Source organism: Camelus bactrianus, chromosome 5, assembly GCF_048773025.1.
Source record: "Camelus bactrianus isolate YW-2024 breed Bactrian camel chromosome 5, ASM4877302v1, whole genome shotgun sequence".
NCBI classification, from domain to species: Eukaryota; Metazoa; Chordata; class Mammalia; order Artiodactyla; family Camelidae; genus Camelus; species Camelus bactrianus.
Genome location: NC_133543.1, coordinates 17780981 through 17804889, shown reverse-complemented (window position 1 = coordinate 17804889; position 23909 = coordinate 17780981). Strand labels below are relative to the sequence as shown.

Sequence of the window (23909 nt, the reverse complement as noted above, 5' to 3'; positions counted from 1 at the left end):
CCCTACCCTCTGTGATCTGTGGCTCCTGCTCTCTCTCTGACCTCATCTCTGGCCACTCTCCTTGCCTGCTTTTCTCAAGGTACACTGGCCTCTTTGCTGTTCCTGGAACAGGCCTGGTATGCTCCCACTTCAAGTCTCTGTGCTTGTTCTTCCCTCTGCCTGGAACACCTTTCTAGGCACGAGTTCCAGGCAAAGTATCCACATGACTCACTCTGACTTCAAGTCTGCCAAGAAATGAATTTCTCAGTCATGCCTCTTCTAAATACCCTATCTAAAATTGCTTCCCTGCTCTCACATTCCCTGCTTACTATATTATAACACACTATATAATTTTTTTCTTTCCTTAATAGGATGGAAACTCTATAAGGACAGGAGCATTTATCTTGTTTTATTTGTTGATATATTCATGTTGCTTCTGTCTGGCACATTATGAGACAATCAGTAGATACTTTGAGCAGGGGAAAGGTTTAGGGAAAGTAAAGAGGAACGTTAGTTGTCTGACATATAAACTCATCTTTTATTTTTTAGTTTTCACAAGTTTTTATTGATGAAATCAGAATATAATTGAATATGATATTTTGTAATATTGGTCTACAAATGAGAAGAATAGAATTATTTTTTATGGGATAACATTTCCCTTAAGTGGGGTTCAAAGTTAGTGTTCCCTAGCATCAGGTCAGTTGAGAATGTTCATCTATAAAAACCATCGTTAATTCATGGCCCAAACACAGACAGTGAGCAGATTTGGCCTGTGGGCCAGTTTGCTGACCCCTAGACTACGTGACTTTTGCCCAAATTAATTCAGACTCCTCCACAATACAATCCCAAAGATCTTTCCAGCTATAATTGTTGCTGTTCCTCTGATGAATTGTTTTCCATCTAACTGCATTACTGTTGTTTCTTGGAAATTCTCTGCTTTCTGAGGCTTTTAATAATACTATTTTAATTCTGGTGTAGCTAGAATATTTTAATAAAAGCAAAGTGGGTATTTCCAGATTTTTTAAAAGTCTGTTTTGAATATTTAGAGAGCATATGATAATAATACGGCTAACACTTTCATGTGTCAGGCACTGTGCTAAAGACGTCTTCTGTATTATCTCATTTAATCCTTACAACAATTCACTTTATGGATGAAAGTAGAAACGGAGGCACAGAGTGGCTTGGTAACTCTCTAAGGTCATAAAGGTAATAAGGATTTGAACCTTAAAATAGTCTGATTCCTGAGCCCACAGTCTTATCTATTAAGTAGCATTGCTTTCCATATATACTAATGGTTTGTATTTTTATAGTTTTGGGCTTTTTGCAGAACCCCTTCTCTTTCAGTTTCTAACTTAGTGAAAGACTGATAATTAGTTCTTTACAAAAGACGTAAGGACTCATGAAAACATATTTGAGGTAATAAATAGGATTGGATGGGATTATGAGCAAATGTAAAGTCAGTAGCTTTCCCGCTATTTAAACTTGACCCCAATTAAGAGGTACCTCTTACATCATACTCTTGATAGCTTCTATTTTACTCTATTGTATTTTGTTAAAAAAGGATTGGTTTTTGATCTACTAACTTGATTTCATAGACAATGAGTTTCAAATTATAGCTTGAAACATTTCATTAAACATTTAGATGCTATAAAAACTATTGTTTGTGTTCAGTTATGAAGAAATCTCTGCATATATGATACAGTTGCTTTCTAAAGAAAGGATAAAAACTCTAGAGGCCAGCATTTTTTTTTTCTTTTTCCCACCTAAAAATGCTCTACACTAAACCCCTCAGTAATAAGAAAATAGTTTTTGCTGAATAAGACAGTCACACCAAAGCCCAAAAGATATATTCTACAGAGCTGGTCCTTTTTAGATAAGAAAAAAATTTTTTTCATTGGCTGGCGGTGCTTATGAAGTTGTTGTTGGAGTCTCGTATGGAGGAGACTAGATCAGAAGTTTAGAAAGTGAGGAGGGAAAGAGACGGAAAGAACCAGGAGCTGCTGAAAGAACTCGTGCTTAGGTAATGACTGTAGACAGGAGGAAGAGACAGCAGTTCTTTGACTCACTGAAACAGTTTGTTTTTATCTTTTTTAGTACACTGTTTCACTGCGTTATTTAAAGTCTCTTTCTCCAGCTAGACTGTTAGCTCATTGAGGGCAGAGATCTAGATGTGTACTTATTCATGTCTCTAGCATCTAGTGCTGTGACTAGCAACTAGGAGCTGTTGACATGTTTACATGAGTAAACAGCGTATTGAGGGCACAGGATTAGGGAACTCTCTGTGGGCCTTAGTAGGTTGGGTTCTGTATCTTTCTCTCACAAACACGCACACACAGACAAGTAGTACTTTAAATGCTATGATGTGTAAATAGAAAATTATCAGCTGTAAAATAATTAGGTAGCAAAAAAGGAAAATCCTAAAGTAAGTAAATTTGTTGCAAGAAATCATTCAAATTAAGGTCCTGTGTTTAGTCCATAGTTCACAATGAATGTCATATTTATTTTGGCATTATAATTCAGCATTCAGTTAACAGATCAGTAGAAGTTGAATAGAGGATATACAAAATACATTTGGAAAATGCTGCATGTATGTCAGTGAATCAGCGTACATGTCTAATGCTTACGCATTCATGGCTTAGGTGGCTGGTTTGTACATAATTCTCTGGGATACTTTCTGTTGTACTATACCATTTCTTAAATAAGAAGTTTCTTGCATAAGTTATTGCATTATATATATATATATATATATATATATATATATGATAGATGTTAATAATATACACATAATATATAAATGTTTGGGGTATATTAAATATAGAGAGAAATTTTAGATCAAAACTAATGGTACATTTGATTTTTCTCCCTTCTACAGGGTGTCAGTGTTATGGCTCATAGTTTTGATAGCACTGTCCTAACAGAATCTGGCCCATTCAGTTTTATATTGTCAAGTTCAGATCAGAAGGGTTGAGGGAGCCTTCACTGAATATAATGTTAAAACAGTAAGCTAAGTTATTCGGTGCAACATCTTACAATACCAACATTTTGATTTATGGTCACATCCAAAGCATTCTGTAAGAAATTAAGATTGTAGCAAAGCAGATGGTTCATTGGAGAACGTTCCATATAGAATGGTAAGTGTAAAGGATTGTCAACTCTCTAGAAAACTTTTTGTGTTGGTTAATTGCTTCATAATTTTGAATAACAAAAGTTTTGTCTGTTTCTTTTCTTAAGTGTGAAAACAGAATTTGAAAGGAATTTTTTTTTAACTCTTTCCTCACACTTTTTAAAAAAATTTCAAACCTATGGAAAAGTAGCAAGAGTAGTATATTGAACACCCATGTACCCTTCATATAGATTCACCAATTGCTAACATTTTGCTACTTTATCTTTCTGTATATACATTTAAAGTTTCTGAGCTGTTTGAAGGTTGTAGGCATCATGATCATAAGTGTAACTGCTTCAGGATGGACACATCTTCTAGGAATAAACAGATTCTCTCTATAGCCATACAGTCACACTCAGGAAATTTATCAGTACTGTAATCTGAAATACATTCCATATTTCTCCAATTGTACAAACAAGTTCCATTTTATATTTATATGATTCGTGATTGGATCAAGGACTACACATTACATTTGGTTGTTATGTCTCTTAATTTATACCACATCCCCAGCCTTCTTCAATATCTCTTCCTTCTTCCTCATCCCCCTCACATTTTTGAAGATTCCAGGCCAGTTGTTTTGTAGAGTGTCCCTCAATTTGGATTTGTCTGATTTAAGATTTTTTTTTCATAATTAGATTTAGGTTAAACATTTTTTGGCAAAATATTGTATAGGTATATATATATTGTCTTATCAATATATGACTAACATCATAGTGCCTGTGACAGGCACCATGTCTCCATTGTAATGGTACCTTTTCCCCTTTGTAATAAATAAGTAATGAGTGGGAAAATACTTATGAAATTATATGTATATCTTGTTCGCCAATAAACTTTACCCAGATTTTAGCATTCATTGATGATTCTTGCCTGAATCAGTTTTGGTATTTATAAAATGGCAATTTTCTATTGGTGTTATTTCTTTACATTTATCATTTGACTTTATTCTACAGAGAAGTGTTACTCCCCTGCCTCACTTTAAAGAATTAGGATCAGTTTATACCTGTGGATTCTTGTTTTATTCAAAGTTTTATCTATTCTTGTTATTATTTATTTTGAAACTTAAATTGCCACATTTGACTGATGTGAGCCCCTTTAAACTACCTCTCATGTTTTTTGATTTGTTCACATCAGATTTTGAAGACTTCCTTACTTACCAGCCTCACCTTGTGTTTTCCTTGCCCCAGCTCTGGAATCAGCCATTTCTCCCAAGGAGTCCTGATTTCTTTAGTGTGGAGCAGTATATAGGGCATTATGTATGTTCAGTATATTGGAATGTTTTTGCTTCTAGGCCCTAACAGTGGACAGAGATAGCAAATATATATAAATTAAAATTTTTTTTGAATTTTTAAATTGATGTGTAATTGGTTTACAATATTGTGTTAGTTTCAGGTTTACAGCATAATGATTCAGTGTCTTTGCAGGTTATATTCCATTATAGGTTATTATGAGAAAATGGGTGTAATTTCCTGTGCTATACAGTATATCCTTGTTGCTTATCTATTTTACATATAATGATAGGTGTCTTTTAATCGCATATCCCTAGTTTGTCCCTTGCCCCTTCCCTCTCCCCTTTGTTAACCACAAGTTTGGTTTCTATATCTGCAAGTCTGTTTCTGTTTTGAATGTACGTTCATTTGTATTATTATTTAGTTTCCACATATAAGTGATATCATACAATATTTGTCTTTCTCTGACTTACTTCACTAAGGATAATGTTCTGTAGGTCCATCCATGTTGCTGCAGATGTCAGTATTTCATTCTTTTTTATGGCTAAGTAATATTCCATTGTATGTATATAGTATATCTTCTTAATCCATTCTTTGTTGATGATCATTTGAGTTGCTTCCATGACTTGGCTATTGTAAGTAGTGCTGCTGTGAACATTGGGGTTCATGTATCTTTTCAAATTAGTGTTTTTGTTTTCTTGAATATATACCCAGGAGTGGGATTGCTGGATCATATGGTAGTTCTATTTTTACTGTTTTAAGGAAACTCCAAACTGTTCTCCATAGTGACTGCACCAATTTGCATTCCCACCAACAGTGTAAAAGAGTTCCCTTTTCTCCACATCCTTGTAAACATTTGTTATTTGTGGTCTTTATGATGATAGCCATTCTGACAGGTGTGAGGTGATAAGTCATTGTGGTTTTAATTTGCATTTCTCTGATGATTGGCAATACTGAACATCTTTTTATGTGTCTGTTGGCCATCTGTATGTCTTCTTTGGAAAAATGTTTGTTCCGGCCTTCTGCTTATGTTAAAATCTGGTTTATTTATTTTTTGATAATGAGTTGTATGAATTGTTTCTATATTTTGGATATTAACTCCTTACTGGTTATATCATTTGGAAATATTTTCTTCTATTTAGTAGACTGTCTTTTCGTTTTGTTAATGGTTTCCTTTGCTGTGCAAAAGCTTTTAAATTTAATTAGGTCCCAATTGTTTAGTTTTTGTTTTTGTTTTTGTTTTGCCTTAGGAGACAGATAAAAAAAATTCTGTTATCATTTAGAAGAGAACATAGATGAAACATTCTTTGACATAAGAGTTTTATGGTTTCAGGTCTTACATTTAGGTCTTTAATCCATTTTTAGTTTATTTTTGTATATGATGTGAGAAAATGTTCTAATTTCATTCTTTTACATGTAGCTGTCTAGTTTTCCTAGTACCGCTTACTGAAGATACTGTCTTTTCCCCACTGTATGTTTTTGATTAATTGACCATAAATGTGTGGGTTTATTTCTGGACTCTATTGTTCCATTGATCTATATGTCTATTTTTGTGCCAGTACCATACTCTTGATTACTGTAGTATAGGTAGAAATAAGGGAGTGTGATGCCTCCAGCTTTTCTCAAGATTGCTTTGGCTATTTGGGGTCTTTTGTGGTTCCATATAAATTTTAGTATTATTTCTTGTAGTTCTGTGAATTTCATGGGTATTTTGATGGGGAGTGCATTAAATCTGTAGATTGCTTTTGGTAGGATGGACATTTTAAGAACATTAATTCTTCCAATCCATGAACATGGGATATCTTTCACTGCTTTTTATCATCTTCATTTTCCTTCATCAGTGCTTTATGGTTATCAGAGTATAGGTCCTTAATCTCCTGAGTTAAGTTTATTCCTAGGTACTTTGTTCTTTCTGATGTAGTTTTAAATGGGATTGTTTTCTTGCTTTTTCTTTCTAATAGTTCATTATTAGTATACAGAAAAGCAACGGACTTAAGTATATTAATCTTGTATCCTCCAAATTTATCAAATTCATTTATTAGTTCTAATAGTTTTTTCAGGAAACTTTACGGTTTTCTATATACAGCCTCATGCCATCTGCAAGTAGTGACAGTTTTACTTCTCTTCTGATTTAGATGCCTTTTATTTCTTTTTCATATCTGATTGCTGTAACTAGGGCTTCTGATACTGTGTTAAATAGAAGTGGCGAGAGTATGCGTCCTCATATTGTTCCTGATTTTAGAGAAAAAGCTTTCAGCTTTTCAACACTGAGTATGTTAGATGTGAGTTTGTCATAAATAGCCATTATGTTGAGGTATGTTCCCCCTATACCAACTTTAATTAGAGTTTTTATCATGAATAGATGTTGAATATTGTCAAATGTTCTGTGTCTACTGAGATGATCATGTGATTTTTATCCTTTCTTTTATTGTGGTGTATTAACATTGATTGATTTATGGATATTGAACCATCCTTTCATCCCTGGAGTAAATCTCACCTGATCATGGTGTACATGGTGATCATGATGATCTTTTTTGCATATTGTTGAATTTAGTTTGCTAATAATTTGTTGAGGATTTTTGCATCTATATTCACCAGAGATATTGGCCTGTAATTTTCCTTTTTTGTAGTTTCTTCAGCTGGATTTGGTATCAGAGTAATGGTGTCCTCTTGGAATGAATTTGGGAGTGTTCCCTCCTCTTCAGTTCTTTGGAATAGTTTGAGATGGATGCATATTAGCTGTTCTTTATATGTTTGGTAGGATTCCTCTCTGAAGCCATTCAGTCCTTGGGCTTTTTTTTTTTTTTTTTTTTTTTTTGCTGGAGTTTTTGAATTATTAATTCAATTTTACTACTAGTGATTGGTATGTTCGAATTGATACAGCCTTGGAGGATTGTATGTTTCTAGAAATTTATCCATTTCTTCTAGGTTGTCCAATTTGTTGGCATACAACTGTTCATAGTATTTTCTTATAGTTTATTATATCTCAATGATATTGGTTGTAATTTCTCCTCTTTCATTTTTAACTTTAGGCTTTTTTTCTTGATGAACCTGTCTAAAGGCTTTTCAATTTTGTTTATCTTATCAAAAAACCAGCTCTTGGTTCCATTGATCTTTTCTATTGGTTTCTTTTTTTGCCTCCATTCATTTATTTCCTGTGATCTTTATTATTTCCTTCCATCTTCTGATTCTGGGCTTTTTTTCCCTAATTCCTTTAGATATTTATTTGAGATATTTTTTGTTTCCTGAGGTAGGCCTGTATTGCTCTAAAGTTCTTCTTAGAACTGCTTTTGCTGTGTACCATTGATTTTGGAAAGTTGTGTTTTGATTTTCATTTGTCTGGAGGTATTTTCTGATTTCTCCTTTGACCAAGTGGTTTTTTAGTAGCATGCTGTTTAATATCCATGCTTTTGTGTTTTCTCATCCCCTCCCCGTAATTGATTTCTAGTTTCATCCCATGTTGGTCAAAATTTTTTTGATATAATTTCTGTTCTTTTAAATTTGTTGAGACTTATTTTTGGCTTAGCATGTGATTTATTGTGGAGAATGTTCCATGAGCACTTGAAAATAATGTGTATTCTATTGTTTTGGGTGGAATGTCCTGTGGAGATCTGTTAAGTCCAGATGGTCTAATGTGTCTTTTAAGACCACTGTTTCCTTATTGATTTTCTTTCTAGATGATCTGTCCATTAATGTAAGTGGGGTGTTGAAGTCTCCTACTGTTACTGTATTATTGTCAATTTCTCCCTTTATACCTGTTAATATTTGCTTTATACATTATAGGTGTCTTATATTAAGTACATGTATGTTAACAAATGTTATATTCTCTTGTATTGATCCCTTAATCATTATATAATGCCCTTCTTCATTTTTTTTTTATAGGCTTTATTTTAAAGTCTAGTTTGTCTGGTATGAGTACTTGCATGGAATATCTTTTTCCATCCCTCTCTTTCAGTCTCTGTATGTCTTTAGCTCTGAAGTGAGTCTTTTGTAAGCATTATATAGATGAGTCTTTTTTTTTAAATTGAAGTATAGTCAATTCACAATGTTTTGTTAATTTCCAGGATACAGCATAGTGTTTCTGTGTGTGTGTGTGTGTGTGTGTGTGTGTGTGTGTGTGTAGTTTTGAGTATACCAGTCTTCTGCCTCCTTAGTGAGATTTATTTCTAAGTATTTTATTATTTTTGATATTGTAAGTAGATTTATTTTCCTAAGTTCCTTTTTGGATCATTAATTGCCAGTGTATGGTAATCCACTGATTTTTGTGAGTTAAGTTTGTATCCTAAAACTTTGCTGAAATTTGTTTATTAGTTCCAACCAGACTGATCTTAGTACAGTTATTCTAGCTCTCTCTAGTTTCTGTTTTTGTAGTGTATCTTTTTACATTCTTTTACATTCAATTTGTTTGTGTCTTTAAATCTGAAATGTGTCTTTTATAGAGAGCATATAAATGGAACAGCATAAAAAAAAATCCATTCTCCCAGTGTATTTGATTTGAGTTTCTAGTCCACTTATATTTAATGTTATTATTGATAAGGTAATGCCATTTTGCTAGTTTTCTTATGTCTTTTGTCCTCTTTTTTCTCTGTTCCTCCATCAGAGCTTTCATCTTAAATAGTATGTTCTAGCTGTAATTTTAATTCTGTTGTTTATTTTACCCTATTATTTTGAGTTTATTTCTTAGAATAGTTGTTCCTCAGCATCTGTGGGTGATTTGTTTCAGGACCCCCTATAAATACTGAAGTCCACAGATGCTCAAGTTCCTTACAGTTGGAGTTTTGCATCTGTGAATATGGAGGGGCAACTGTATATTTACTGAAAAATATTTGTGTTAAGTGGATGTGCAAGATTCAGACCCATGTTGTTAAAGAGTTAACTGTTGTTTCCTTGGGGATTTAGAAGTTAGGGATAATAGAAGCTTGATTTCAATAGTATGAAACTTTGCTCCTCCTATAGTTCACTTTCCCTTCTCCTTCTTTTGTACTATTGTCATATAGCCCATTTCTTTATACAGTATAAGCGCATCAACACGGTGCTACAAATATTGCTTCCTGCATTTGTCAGAGGAAAAAAGGAGTTACAAATACAAAACTAATTTATACTGTTGTTTACATTTGGCCATGTAGTTACCTTTACTGGTAGTCTTTATTCCTTCTTGTGGATTTTAGTTAACATCTAATATATTTTCATTATATCTTTAATGTTTTGTTTTTTTTTCAGGACAGATCTGCTAGTGACAAATTCTTTTAGTTTTTGTTTAACTGGGAATATCTTAAATTCTCCTTTAAGTATTGTTTTGCTAGATATTAAATTCTTGTTGACAGTTATTTTCTATTAGTAATTCGAATGTGTCATCATCCGCCTTCTGACCTTCAAGTTTCCTAATTAGATATGGTCTGTTAATGTAATTGAGCATCATTTGTAGGTGATGAGTCACTCTTCCCTTGCTGCTTTCAAGATTTTCTTTTTCTTTGGCTTGCAACTGTTTGACTATGATATATCTATTTGTGGATCTCTTTGAGTTTATGTTTTTTGAAAGTTATTTGGTTTCTTGGATGAGAGTTTTTAAAAAATCAAATTTGAGGATATATATGCCCTTATTTCTTTGAATTCTCTCTGCCTCCTTTTTTGTTGACTCTCTGAAACTTCCGTTATGAATATGTTGGTATGCTTGATGGTGTCTTTTAGGTCTGAGACTGTTCATTTTCCTTTATTCTTTTATTCTTTGCTTTCCTCAAGCTGCATATTCTCAATTGACTTATCTTCACGTTTGCTAATTTTTTCTTACATTAGCTCAAATCTGTTGTTAAGCCTTTCTACTTTTAAAATTTTCAATTATCTTTTTAACTACAGAATTCTGATTTGCTTATTTAAAAAGTAATTTCTATGTTTTTATTTATTTCTCTATTTGGTGTGATAATTGTTCTTTTAGTTCTGTTGTTGTGGTTTATTTTATTTAAAATATTTATAATACTTAATCTTTGTTGAGGAAGTTCAATGTGATAGCTTCCTGAAGGATAGTTTCCTATGTCTGAGAGTCTTGAGACTGAGAAGAGCGTTTTAGCAATAATAGTTACTTGAGGTTGTATATAAAGTTTTGTGTAATTTTGAAAAATACACAAAAACTGCCACTGTCTAGAAAGAAATATTTTTATTCATGAACATAAGCATAAGGAATGTGAGAATTTGAGAGTAGAGTGTAAGTGTATTTTATTGTATTAAGACCATTTACATATGTTAGTTATAATGTCCTACTGTCTTATTCTTTTTTGGTTTGGTATTCTGTATTTAGGAAAACCATGTTTAGGTTTCCTGGTCTGTAAAAGTAGTGACTTTTTTTATTTTGGAATTGAAATATAGTTGACGTACAGTATTAGTTTCAGGTATACAACATAGTGGTTCTATATTTTTCTCGTTTACATACCATACGAAATTATTAGAATATCATTATCAAACTGAACTTGGGTCTGCTTGCCCACCATGCAGCAAAGTCAAATTACTAACACTGGGTTGTGATGAAGGAAAGTACAGTTTTTATTGCAGAGCCAAGGAGTATGGTGGCTTATGCTCAGAAGACCTGAACTCCCCAGTGGTTTTCAGGGAACATTTGGGGTGAGGACTGCAGGGTGCATGACATTCTTCTGATTGTTTGGTGGTGTGGAACAGGGTGATGTTTTAGAAATCCTAATCATTAACCTCTGGTTCCAGCCAGTGTGAGGTCTACCTGCTTGTGTGAGTCCCGCTATCACTGGGCCATTCTGGAGTTTTGAACTTGAAATTGTCCACATTGAACCTCCCTCAAGTCATTATTTGGATTCAGGCTTTCCTACTCATGCACTGTTTCCCATGGCAGTTTCTGCTTCTGAGTCTCTACTCCCATAGCTGTGACTCATTCATTTTCACCTGTCTCTCCAATTTCTGGGACAGCAGTTTGCCCTGTGTCCTCTCTTTTGGATCCAAGAAGAGTTGCTGATTTTCCAGTCTGTTCTGTTTTTCTTCTACTTGTTAAGATGGAGTAGGGATTTCTGAACTCTTTTCATGTGGAACTGGAAACTGCCAGTCACTGTCTTTTAATTGGTGAATTTTACTCGAATAGCCCCTCTTTGTCAACATGCTAAAGCTGTTTTCTTCTATGTAGTTTTTATACTTCTGTAACATTGACTTTTACTCTTAGCTCTAATCCTTTTAACATGAACAATACGGTATCAGTTACAATTTTGAATACCACTAATTTGAATTGCTATTTCTTTTTATTGTTAATTTTTACTTATTCATTATAGAAATTTCTTAGTACTTATAGCTTACTCATGTTTAAAAATTCTGTATAACTGTGTTTGTAGTGTAGTTTGTTTCTTTTATCCAAATATCTTTTAAGAGAGAAGTTTTATGAATTTTAAACTTTGAATGTCTGAAAATGTCTTTAGCTTTATTCTTTCATGTAAATGCTAATTTGGGCAGAATATAGTTCTGTTTCAAATCATTTTCTTTCAGAACTTTGAAGCTACATCTTCATTGTCTTTTAACATTAAGTGTTGCAGATAACGATGTGATATCTGTTCTTTTATAAGCAATGTCTTTTTTCCCTCTTAGGTTAAAAAATTGAGAAGTAAAGACCTGTAGTCTTAAGTTTTCTATTTTGTTTTTGTTTTCTTAGGAATAGTAAGAATAGTTCTATTAGAATTAGTTTGAACTTGAGGATAGTTAAAATGAAGGATATAGTTACATTAAAAAAACTAATGAACTCCTATGTTTCCCCTAAATCTTAAGCTGAATAAAAGGAAAGGCTCTTCAAAGTTGCAATTTTACAGTGTTTTTTTTAAATCCTTGCATCAATGAGTAATGTCCAGTTTCCTGAGGCAGCATATTTTCCTTCCTCCTTTTTGGCTACTCCCAAATTTATATTTTTTGAATTGAAATACCATTTCATCAACAATTTGTGTGTTGTCTTCTCAATGGAGAGTTCAAAATAAAGCTCCTCTTCCAGGCAACTGTAATTCTAGTTTAGATGATGAACTATATCTGACACCTTCTTTTATACCTATAATTCTTATCCCGGTGTTTAAAAATTTGTAACTGCTTTTTACCAAAGTGTTAGTTGAAAATATATATAATAACTTTGTATTTTTTAATATAAATAACCGTGTATCTTCAACTATCCTCTTATTTAGTTAACTTTTTTTTTTTCAACTTAGACCTTGTGTGGACAGTAATGACCTCTCGTTTCCGATTGCCTGCTGGCAGAACCTACAATGTCCGAGCATCAGAGTTGGCCCGAGACAGACAGCATACAGAGGTGGTTTGCAACATCCTTCTTCTGGATAACACTGTACAGGCTTTCAAAGTTAATGTAAGTATTTTATGTCTTAAAAAAAAAAATAATAACCTCTGGTTGTAAGTCTGAATATAGATTAAATTTTAGAACTAAGATTGTTTAATTGTAGTACAGTTTGTAAAACCTATTCAATGAGAAAAGTCTTGTTAGTATGGGTTTGGAACTGTCAAATTCACATTCTAGTTCAAACTGGGGCTTTCAAGAAGTTGACAGGCTGGCAGTGCATTATTAGTGGAGCAGATCAACAGTATATGGGTGTTTTTAATAAATGTGCTTGAGGGTGCTTAAAAGGAATTTGTTCTTGTAAATAATTTTTACATTTCCATTGTGATTTTGTTGTCTGTGAAGAAAATTTTTGTTAAACAAAGATACTAACAGCCTTAACTATACTTCAGTTGAAAAAAATAATAAAAAAGTAAAAAAGAACAAGGAAAAAAACAAAGATAATTAACAACCTTGATCTTATTGAGTCTTATCTGAGATATTTATTCAATAAATATTTGTTCATCCTATTTGTGTGTCTAGCTTTATTTACTCAGCATTATTTGTGAGTTTCCCCTCTGTGGTGTGTTAACAGTAGCTGGTTCATTTTCATTGCTAGTACTCTCTTGTATGATTATACCATAATTTACTTATCCATTTATTTGCCAGTGTACTGTTCATGTATATTTGGATTGTTTCCACTTCAGGCTCTTTATCAGTAATAGTGCTGTGAACATTCTTATACATGTTTTGATATATACAGGGGTACCTTCCTCTTTTTTATTTAAAAGATTTCAAACCTACAAAAAAGTGAAAGGATCGTATAATGAATACCCACCTACCCTTTTCCTAGAGTGACCTGTTGTTAACATTTTGCTCATTTCCTGTATCTTTCTTTTTATCTGTGTGTATTTTCCAAACCTGAAGGTAGGTGGTATATTTCACTTGTGTTTCAGCAGCCTAAGCGTCTCAAAAAGTACCACTGTATCATTATCACACACCAAAACTCAACATTATGAAAGTAATAGTATGTTATATATAGTCCATATTGAAACTGGAATTCCTCATTCCTCATTTCCACATCTCCAGAATAACATCTTCATCTTTTTTCTTGCTGTGTTACCCAGGTATTTCTATACTTTGAAATCTTGAAGCTCCAGTGGTGCAGTCAGTTAGTGCACAGTATTTATATTTTGAAATCTTTAAGTAATGTAAAATATTAGTCTTCTGAAATCTTGCCATTTGTTTCAGCCTGGATGGACCTTGGCATCATGCTAAGTGAAATACATCAGATAGAGGAAAACAAATACTGTATAATTTCACTCATACGTGGAATCTAAAAAAGCTGAACTCAGAAAACCAGAAAGGAAAATGGTGGTTGGCAGGGGTTGAGGGATGGGGGAAATGGGTAGATGTTGGTCCGACTTCCAGTTATAAGATGAATAAGTTATGGGGATCTAATGTACAGCATGGTGACTAATGGCAGCAATACTGTATTATATACTTGAAAGGTGCTAAGGGAATAAATCTTAAATATTTTCACCACACACACACCAAAAGGTAAACATGTCAGGTGGATATACTAACTAATCTTATTGTGATTATTTCACAGTATATATGTGAGATTATCACATTATACCTTAAACTTAAGCAATGTTATATGTCAATTAATTATTAATTAAAAATAAATAAAACTTTAATCTTCTTTATTTACCCATTTCTTAAAAACTTCTATATATATTACTATATTACTGAACAGGACCACTAATTTATCTTGTTTATTCAAAATTCCAAGCCATTTCTCATTGGGAAAAGGGCTGTAGAGTAGCAACTCCAAGGATGTTATCTAACATACCCAACTATCATGCTTTTCCTAAAAGTTAAAATTTTAATTTTTATTGTATTCTGTCATCTGTTAAGTTGGACTATAGGTTGTCAAGCAGAGAGAAAACTCACTGAAGAGAATTCCGCTTGATAAAAATTCTAGTTAATGCAAACTCCCATGTATTAGAAAATTGATAAAAGAAAATAAGCCTTTTTTTCCCCCATTATTGACTCATTAGAATTCTTTTTTTGGGGGGTGTTAAACTTAATAATTCTTGTTTTAGTTTAATATTAGTTAAATATGTATTTAATTAGTTAATATTAATTTTCATTTTAACTTATAGTTCCAAATTTGTTTAAAAAAATTTTAAAAGGATTTGCTCTGTTTTGGATCTAGCATAATTTTCCTTTTTGGGCACTTCAGTTGATAATAGTATTGTACTTTTCAATGTAGTAGTCAGTGTGCTCTATCTAATTATTACTCTTTTAGGAAGACATATATTTAGTGTATTTATTTTAAATGTGTTATACTTAGATCTTTTTAATGTTATATATTTAGATGTATTATAAATTACTTAAATATATTATAAACTACATATTAAATATATATTAACTTCTAATAGAGTTGAATATATTACTAGAAACTTTTCTCTACCATTATTTCAGGTCATCAAAAAACTCAGGAAGAGGAATATAAGAAACTGATTCTTGGATGTGTAATGTATTTATTCTTCTGGGTATCAGGACTAAAACCATTCAGAGTGTATGAGTTGCTTTGTATTTTTGTTGTAGATGCTGCATATTTTAATCTATGTGAATGGTTCCCTAGTTACACAGCTTATAACCTGTGCAGTGGTTCATCATGGCCTGCAAACTAGTAGGGGAGCTTGAACCTCTGATATTTATTCTCTTATGTCCCTTAAGTACTTTCAGTCCCAGAAATCTCCATTGTGGGCAGCTGCTTGGTTCACCTGCATCTCTCTGTCTTCACCAGGAAGAACCACTCAGTTTCCTTTCGAGATCACCAAGTAGTGATTTGTGATGTCTTAGCTGTGGAGTCATTGTTTTCCCTAAAAGATTTCTGTACCACAGACGAAATATCCATTCTTGCCAAAGTCTGCTTTTTCCCCATCTGGTATTCATCCCATCAAAGCTTTTCTTTTATATTTTCCAGAGAGAAAATGATGTACTAAAGGAGTTACTGTAACTTCATTAGTCCTTTATCTTTTGTGAACATAGGAATGAGATAAGCCCCCAAACTTAGTGGTGTATTTATTGTCCGTGTTCTGTGAGTCAAGGATCCAGCACGGGTGGCTTATACCTGCTCCATGTGTTGGACCTCAGCTGAAAGACTCAAAGGCTGGAGGCTTAAGTCATGTGAAGGCTTACTCATCATATGACTGTTACCTGGGACCTTAGCTGGGGCTTAAACACCTATGTATGATCTCTCTGTGTGCCCTGGGCTTCTTCAAAGCACAATGGGCTGACTTCTAAAAGCGAGCATCCTTAGAGGGAGGACGCCCCAGGCTGTAGCCATATTACCTTTTCTGATCTGTCCTTGAAAGTCACACAATGTCACTTTCACCATATTCTGTCTGTCAGGGCTTTCACAAAGTCACAGTTGGGATCAAGGAAAGGGAAATAGACTATCTCTTGATGGAAAGTGACAAGGTTCTAAAAGATCATGTGGGATCAAAAAGATTGCTCTGAACTCTTTTGGGAAAGTGTAGTCTGCCAGTATGTCCTCCTGGTGGAGGCTTCCATCTTACTACAACCTCATCACATAGCTATATCTGTGTTCTGCCTTCATACATACTTAGGAATATTTTCCCGGAACTGTCTCCCTTACTACTTGAAAGAGAGCTGACTTATTATAGATGAGAGATAAGAAAGAGGTTTAATTTTTACTATCTACCTCTATATCATTTGATTTGTGCTTCTGGGATTTATCTGTTTATGTATAAAATTGACATATGTATACAGTTATATCTGGAAAAACCGAAATAATATTCAAAATGTATGGTAATTAATTCAACACACATGATTCAGTGCACAATTCTGAAGCACTTTGTAGGTAGCAGTAAAGATAAGAACAAAACTTATGTATTGAGGATTTTCATTTGTTTCTTTTCATTTTTGTCCACATGGCATTTTACCTGTTTCCTTTTTGTTTTCCTTGTTATATATCTCTTATGTACTCAGTAAAGAATAACTGATAATGTTTTTAATTGAAGTACAGTTGATTTACAGTATTGTGTTAACTTTAGGCATACAGCATAGTGATGCAGTTTTTTTGTAGATTATATTCCATCATAGGTTATTACAAGATATTGAGTATAATTACTTGTGCTATACAGTAAATCCGTGTTGCTTATCTGTTCTACGTATAGTAGTTTGTATCCGTTCATCCCGTACCCCTAATTTGTCCCTCCCCTTTGTTAACCATACATTTATTTTCTATGTCTATGAGTCTGTTCCTGTTTTGCATATGTATTCATTTGTATTATTTTTCAGATTCTACATATAAGTGATATAATATAGCATTATCTTTCTCTAACTTAATTCATTAAGTGTAATATTCTCTAGGTCCTGTAAATGGCTTCTTCCTATGGCTGAGTAATATTCCCATGTTCCTGTAAATGGCTTCTTTCTATGGCTGAGTAATATTCCATTGTGTCTGTCTATATGTGTCTGTGTGTGTACACATCTTCTTAATCCAGTCATCTGTTGATGGGCACTTGTGTTGCTTCCATGTCATGGCTATTCTAAGTAATGCTGCTGTGAACACTGAGGTGCTTGCATCTTTTTGAATTAGTGTTTTTGTTTTCTCTAGATACATATCCAGAAGTGGAATTGTTGGATCATATGGTAGTTCTATTTTTAGTTTTTTAAGGAACCTCCATTCTGTTTTCCATAGTGGCTGCATCAATGTATATTCTCACCAGTAGTGTATGAGAGTTCCCTTTTCACCACATCCTCAACATTTGTTATTTGTAGACTTTCTGATGACTTTTCATTCTGACAGGTGTGAAGTGATACCTCATTGTGATTTTGATTTGCATCTCTCTAATAGTTAGCAGTGTGGAGCATCTTTTCATGTGCCTGTTAGCCATCTGTATGTATATCTTCTTTGAAAAAATGTCTATTCAAGTCTTCTGCCCTTTTTTGATTAGATTGTTTTTGTGATACTGAGTTGTAAGAGCTGTTTGTATATCTTGGATATTAACTTCTTAACAATCACGTCATTTGCAAATATTTTCTCCCATTCCGCAGGTGGTCTTTTTGTTTTGTTGATGGTTTCCTTTGCTGTGCAAAAGCTTTTAAATTTAGTTAAGTCCCATTTGTTTATTTTTCCTTTTATTTCTTTTGCCTTGGAAGACTGATCTAAGGAAACACTGCCAGGATTTAAGTCAGAGTGTTTTGCCTATGGATTTTTGCCTAGGATTTTTATGATATCATGTCTTATTTCATTCTTTTACATGTAACTATCCAGCTTTCTCAGCACCACTTATTGAAGAGATTGTCTTTCCTCCATTGTATATTCTTGCTTTCTTTGTCGTAGATTAATTGACCCTGGGTGCAGGAATTTATTTCTGTGCTTTCTAAATGATAATTTTAAAAAATGATACCAGCACTTCAGTTTTTAGTGAAAGATGCAGTAAATCATAGATTTTTTTCCTTGAAATAAAGTGAAATTCAGTTAATACATATTCTACTTATGTTATAACTTTGGTTGATGAATATTTAGTTGGCTGAATCTTGCTTTTTTTTAATCTGTTAAAATATTTGTTAACCAAATCAGTAGTATAAACAGAATTATAAAGGTGGAGTTAGCAGGCGAAATGGGAAGCAAAAGGAGTATGAGGATGATGGATTTACCTAAGTGAAACTTATTTACTTGGAATCATTTTACAGTTATATTTGTACAGGAGGATAGGATTTGAGGGATTTTTTTCGTGGTTATTGTTTCATTGACTTTATTTTTCATTTGAGAAAGTAAGTTTAGAGTCATTAGGTTACTTGCCGAGTCAGTGGCAGATCCAGGAATGTGTGTGTGTGTGTGTGTGTGTATGAGAAAGTCTGTTTGAACCTTTTATTGTCAACACTATATTATTTTGTTAAGTATTATTTATTATTATTTCTAGACTTACTTAAATTTGATATGTTAATTCCTTTAAAATTCTGTATTTACACATCACTCAAATTCCCTGAGAAACTTTTTTTACATTTATTGGTTTATTCATGTATGCAATTTGAAATAATCATTCTATAAAGTGTTATAACAAAAAACTAAGACCCCTACCCTGTTCTCCTTAGAAGTAACTGCATTCAACATATTTAGTTTTACTCTCATGTTTATTACCATGGTTCTAAGAAACATGCTTACATTATTTCTAGTTTTGTCTGCTCTGTTTTTTTTGTTGTTGTTGTTTTTATTATGTATTGACTTTGGAGGATGAGACTTTTGATCTCTTAGACCTCTCTTCCCTTCTCCATATACACAGACTTCCTCTCTGCTATCCTCTCAATAAACAAAGTAGTTATATAATATTACTTGGTTAGTTCAGAATTTCTTTTCCCTCAAGAGAAACCCTTCAGTTCTCTGCCTGGAGTTTGTAGAGCCCTGACTGGGTCTTCTTAGAGCTGAGTGAGAGAAGGGGGCTGGAGAGGTCTCAACTCTTCAGATGTTGACTTTCATTTGTTGTGTAGATTTTCCCTGTTTTCAGCTCAGTAAAAATTAGTCAGCTGTACCTGATGTCCTTGAGTCCAGACTATTACTGGGTTATTTTCTTCAGAGAGTAAACCTCTGGTTCCTACACTGATTGGCTGTAGGAAGAGGGAAGTGAGAGGTGGTCATGGAGAGTGCTGTTAACTTATACAGACTCACTCTAATTACTGCCTTCACTGTTGTTTTAGTGCATCTTAAGCAAACACTTACTTTGTTTGCCTGTCTTCCTCACTTACCCTTGACATCTCTTAGATTGATTTTCAACAACATCTACTCTGAAGGAGTATTTACTATTTACCAAGATTTTTTGAGTAAAATCAGATGTTACTTTATTTAATGACAACAGTTATCTAGTACCTAGTATACATTATGGGAAAATTTTTCTGAAAATAGCTCTAAGTCATTAAAATTTTGATAAATAGACTAGATACTATTTAGAAAGATTGTGTAGCTTAGTGTCCCTGCTCTAGAAATTATGTACAGGTTTTTTTTCTTATTTATTATAATACATATATACATGTTATGCAGTGCAATGCATAAATCTTCAGTATATAACTCACTGGATGTTTATATATATATCCATCTGTGGAACTACCACCAGATTAAGGCATTGAATACTTCTCTCACCAAAAAATATTCCCTCATGTCCCTTTAAGTATTTCAGACTCCATTCTATCTCCTTTATTAGCTTTTTTTGGTTAACATTTTAATGTCATACTTTTAGTGATTACCTTAGAAATTACAAAATGTGTCCTGACTTAACAAAAATCTACCTTTATTTACTATAGCTGATTCTGGAACATCACAGGTTTGAAATGCATGAGTCCACCTAAACATAGATATTTTTCAGTAAATACATACTGCAGTACTGCATGATCCACATTTGGGTGAATATGCAGATACAGAACCATGGATATGGAGGGCTGACTGTAAAGTTACACGCAGATTTTCAATTGTGTGAAGGGTCGGGACCCTGATCCCCCGAGCTGTTCAAGAGTCAACTGCATTTCTACCATGTTCCCCCCAAATGCAAAAACCTTAAAGCAGTTTAAATTCATTTACTGGCCTCCTGCTTTTTTGGTATTGTTGTTATGTATTTTTACCATCCTCCTCGTACGTTGTAAACCCTAAGGGATGCTTTTATTGCTTTAAACAGTCAGTAGTCTATTATATTTACCTCTGTATTTATACTTTTTGCAGCTATTCATTTCTTATATATCCGTGCTTCCATCTGGAATCATTTTCTTTCATCGTAAAGAACTTCGTTTATTATTTTTTGAAATAGGGTCTGTTAATGACAGAGTCTTTCACCTTTTTGTTTGAAAATGTGTTTAGTTACTCCTTGTTTTGGAGGATTTTTTTTGCTGGATATAGAATGCAATGTTGATAGCTTTTTTCTTTGTAGTTTAATGATGTCATTTCATTGGCTTTTATAGTTTCTCTTGAGAAGTCATCTTTCATTTTTATTGTTGTTCTTGGGCAGGGCAAGAGATATGTTCTTTTTTCCTCTGTTTCTGAGAATTTTTTTCTCATTATTTTTGATTTTTAGTCTCTTGTCTATACTATACCTAGATATGGTTTTGTGTTCTAGCATTTACCTTGCTTAGTATTCACTGAGTTTCTTGAATCTGTAGGTTGATGTCTTAGAAAATTTGAAAACTTCTTATTCTTTACAGATTTAAACATTGCTTCTGACCCATTTTTTTCTTCTCTCCTTCTGGACTCCAGTTACATATATGTTAGATTGTTTGACTACATTGCACATCTAACATATGTTCTATTTTGTTGTTTATAGTTTCTTTCTTTGTTTTGAATAGCTATTAACCTGTTCTTGAATGTGCTAATTCTGTTTTTTGCTGTGTTTATTCTGCTGTTAAAACCATCCAAGTCCCTGTGTTTCACATATTATATTTTGTAGTTCTAGAATGTCTATATAATCATTTTTATAGTCTCATTCTCTTTTGACATATTTCACATTTTAATCCATTTTTTCTATCCTGCCTCTATTATCTTTAATATGTTACTCATAATTATTTTGAAGCCCTCACATACCAAGATCACTGTGTAGATCACTCATAAGTCTGTGTATTTTTGTTGACTGCTTTTTCTCTTGATTATCAGTTACTTTCCCTTCTTCTCACGTCTACTCATTTTGCCTTGTTTGATTGATACTGTGAGCGTAATGTAGAGTAGCAGGTAGCAAACTGTGGCCCATGAGCCAAATTCAGTCTAGTGGCTATTATTGTGTGGCCCATGAAGCTAAGAATGGATTTTATAGTTTTCTAATATTTTTGGTTTTGTTGTTGTTTAAGAGAATGTGCAACAGAGACTATGGACACAAAACTTAAAAATATTTACTTTGGGGCCCTTTATGGGAAAGGTTTGCTGACCCCTTTTCACCTCCCTATTGTAGAAGCTCTGAATTGTTATCTTCCTCTGAACAGTGTTGAATTTATTCTGGCAGGCAGTCAGATTGCTAGTGGATCACTTTGGTCCTGTGGAGGCTTAGTTTTAGCTGTTGTCTAATAAGGTAGGTCTGTTTTAACTGTTCTCATTCCTAGGGTGTGGATTGTCTAGGGTCTCAACTAAATGCCTGGGTTATTCGTCAAGATCTCTCTCCTCTGACTGAGCCTGAACTCTTATTTCTTCAGAAGTACGCAATTTCCGAAATCTTTGTTTAGCTAATAACCTCCCAACAGCTATTTTCTCCTCGGCCTCTAGGAGTCGCCCCCTGTACACGTACAGCCTAGGAGGCAGCTGAGGACCACGGGAGAATTTTTATGTAGATTTCTGTAGTTTTTTTCTCTTTGACTCTTTCCCTCCAAACCCAGCCACCTTAGCAGCCCCAAACAATAATTTTAGTTTTCTCATCCTAGCAAGACTGCCACTGTGCTTGGGCTCTATTTCTCTACATCATGATTTTGAAAATGCCTGTAAGGAGAAAGCCAGTGTGCATGTGGGGTTTGATTAATCTTGTTCTCTTCTATGGAGGATCATAGTGCTATACTGGTTGCTGTCTAAAGCCTACAGAGAATTCCCCCTCTCTCTCCCCACTCTCTGGATATTTGGTCCAGCTTTTATTGATATTTTTAGTAGGAGGGTATTTTAACGCTAGCTACACTAGCTACTTCATCATGACAAGACTGAAAATTCTGATTGTTTTAAAATGTGACCATATATCTCATGACATAATAGTGGATTTTAAACATTTAACATACTGCTTGCTCTTTTTCTTGATCCATTGTTCAGTTGAGCCCAATAGAAGGACTCAGATTTCAGTCAATAGTGGTAAACATATGTACCTTATAAAGTCAAGTTAGTCTAAGAGATATTGATTTGGTGAAGGGGATAAAATGGCACATGCTTTCCAAAGAATGAGGCCCTAAACTGGCGGGCCAGAGGCTTGTTTTTTTAGAAGATTTCAACTCAGGAGTCAACTGCCACATTTGAGATGCACCTTAACCCTAGCTGAACTGGGCTCAGCTAGTATCAGAGAAACTTTCTTTGGCTGATCTATTTTTAATAATTCTTTAACAGATTTGTGCTTGTCATTTATATATCCAGCATCTTTAAAACAATTTATAAATATTTTAACCCAGAGTTTTATCTTAACTACCATATTTGCAATGTGCATAGAATACAAGGGTGGTATGCCCTACCTTATGGCTTATTTCATCTTCTTTGAGGGAACACTCATTTAAATATTTTTGCTGTTATATGGGTTTTTTGCATCATACTGAATATAAGGGCTGTCTGTCTAGGCCACTGATTAATTTGATGAAACTAGGTGGTTAGCTTGGGGTCTGCCTCCTTTCTCTTGTTCTATGTGTGTCTTTTTTGAAGTTGAATAGCATGCCCTTCTCAGATAGATGTGACCTGTTTTTTGGAGAAGGATATATAACATAGCTCTGTTTCCCTACTAGAACTTGGAAACAAGCTTTCAGTAGGCATTGGAATGGTGTTGGTGACCATAAAAAAAGAGGTTTTATTACATAAGCTACATGACTCACTTTCTGATGTCCCATTGCCTGTGACACCTGTGCTGCCTCCTCCCCTGGGTAATTCTCTGTTCTGAGTCCCCTGTGAACCCAACAGTCCCCTAGAGGAAGCCCTGGTGCCCAACGTGACTGTCTGCCCAGAGGTTCATGTTGGCGTTTGTGGTTGGATTTTGCTGATCACAATACTGTAGAAAGGAAGTTGCTCCTCATCTTTGTACCCATTTAGAATGTTATTCATAACTCAGATTAGATAGTTCAATATCTATATATTAAAAATTTGATTTTATATTAAAGATAGCATCCATTTGTCTTGAGTCTTTGCATTTCTTTAACATTATTTTCAACAAAAAAGACTTAAAATAATTGTGCTTCTAAAAGTTTGAAATGAAACAATCCTGGACTTGCGTATGTACATACATTGCATGTATGCATACAGCAAGGTTTATCACTTTTGAAAGTCTACTTATCCTGAAACTATTTTTCCCTCCTGTTTGGGAATTCAGTATAGTAAATGTCTTCCACTTAAAAATATTTTTCCTAGTAACTCATTTTATGACTCTATTTTTTCATTTACTTTTTGAATTCTACACATTATTTTTAATGTAACAGTTTGTTTAGTTTCCACAAAATAAAGCAACAGCTGTAATATATGAGGAAATAGCAATACCGTTATGAC

The 23909-nt window shown here is 33.7% G+C and overlaps 1 protein-coding gene across 6 annotated transcripts in view; it reads left to right on the top strand.

The window, feature by feature from the left end:
• The window catches only part of PTPN4 (protein tyrosine phosphatase non-receptor type 4), a 152453-nt gene that overhangs the window by 12995 nt on the left and 115549 nt on the right, over nt 1-23909 (top strand). For 5 of the 6 annotated variants that reach the window (XR_012506948.1, XM_074363510.1, XM_074363508.1 and 2 more), the window contains exon 2: nt 12561-12715. Coding sequence is in view for 4 of the 6 variants with exons in the window: in XM_074363510.1 (XP_074219611.1) it covers nt 12578-12715 (138 nt within the window). In the remaining 2 variants the exon portion in view is untranslated. Of the gene's footprint in view, nt 1-12560; nt 12716-23909 lie in introns of those variants that run through there. The other variant, XM_045516334.2, reaches the window with a different exon arrangement.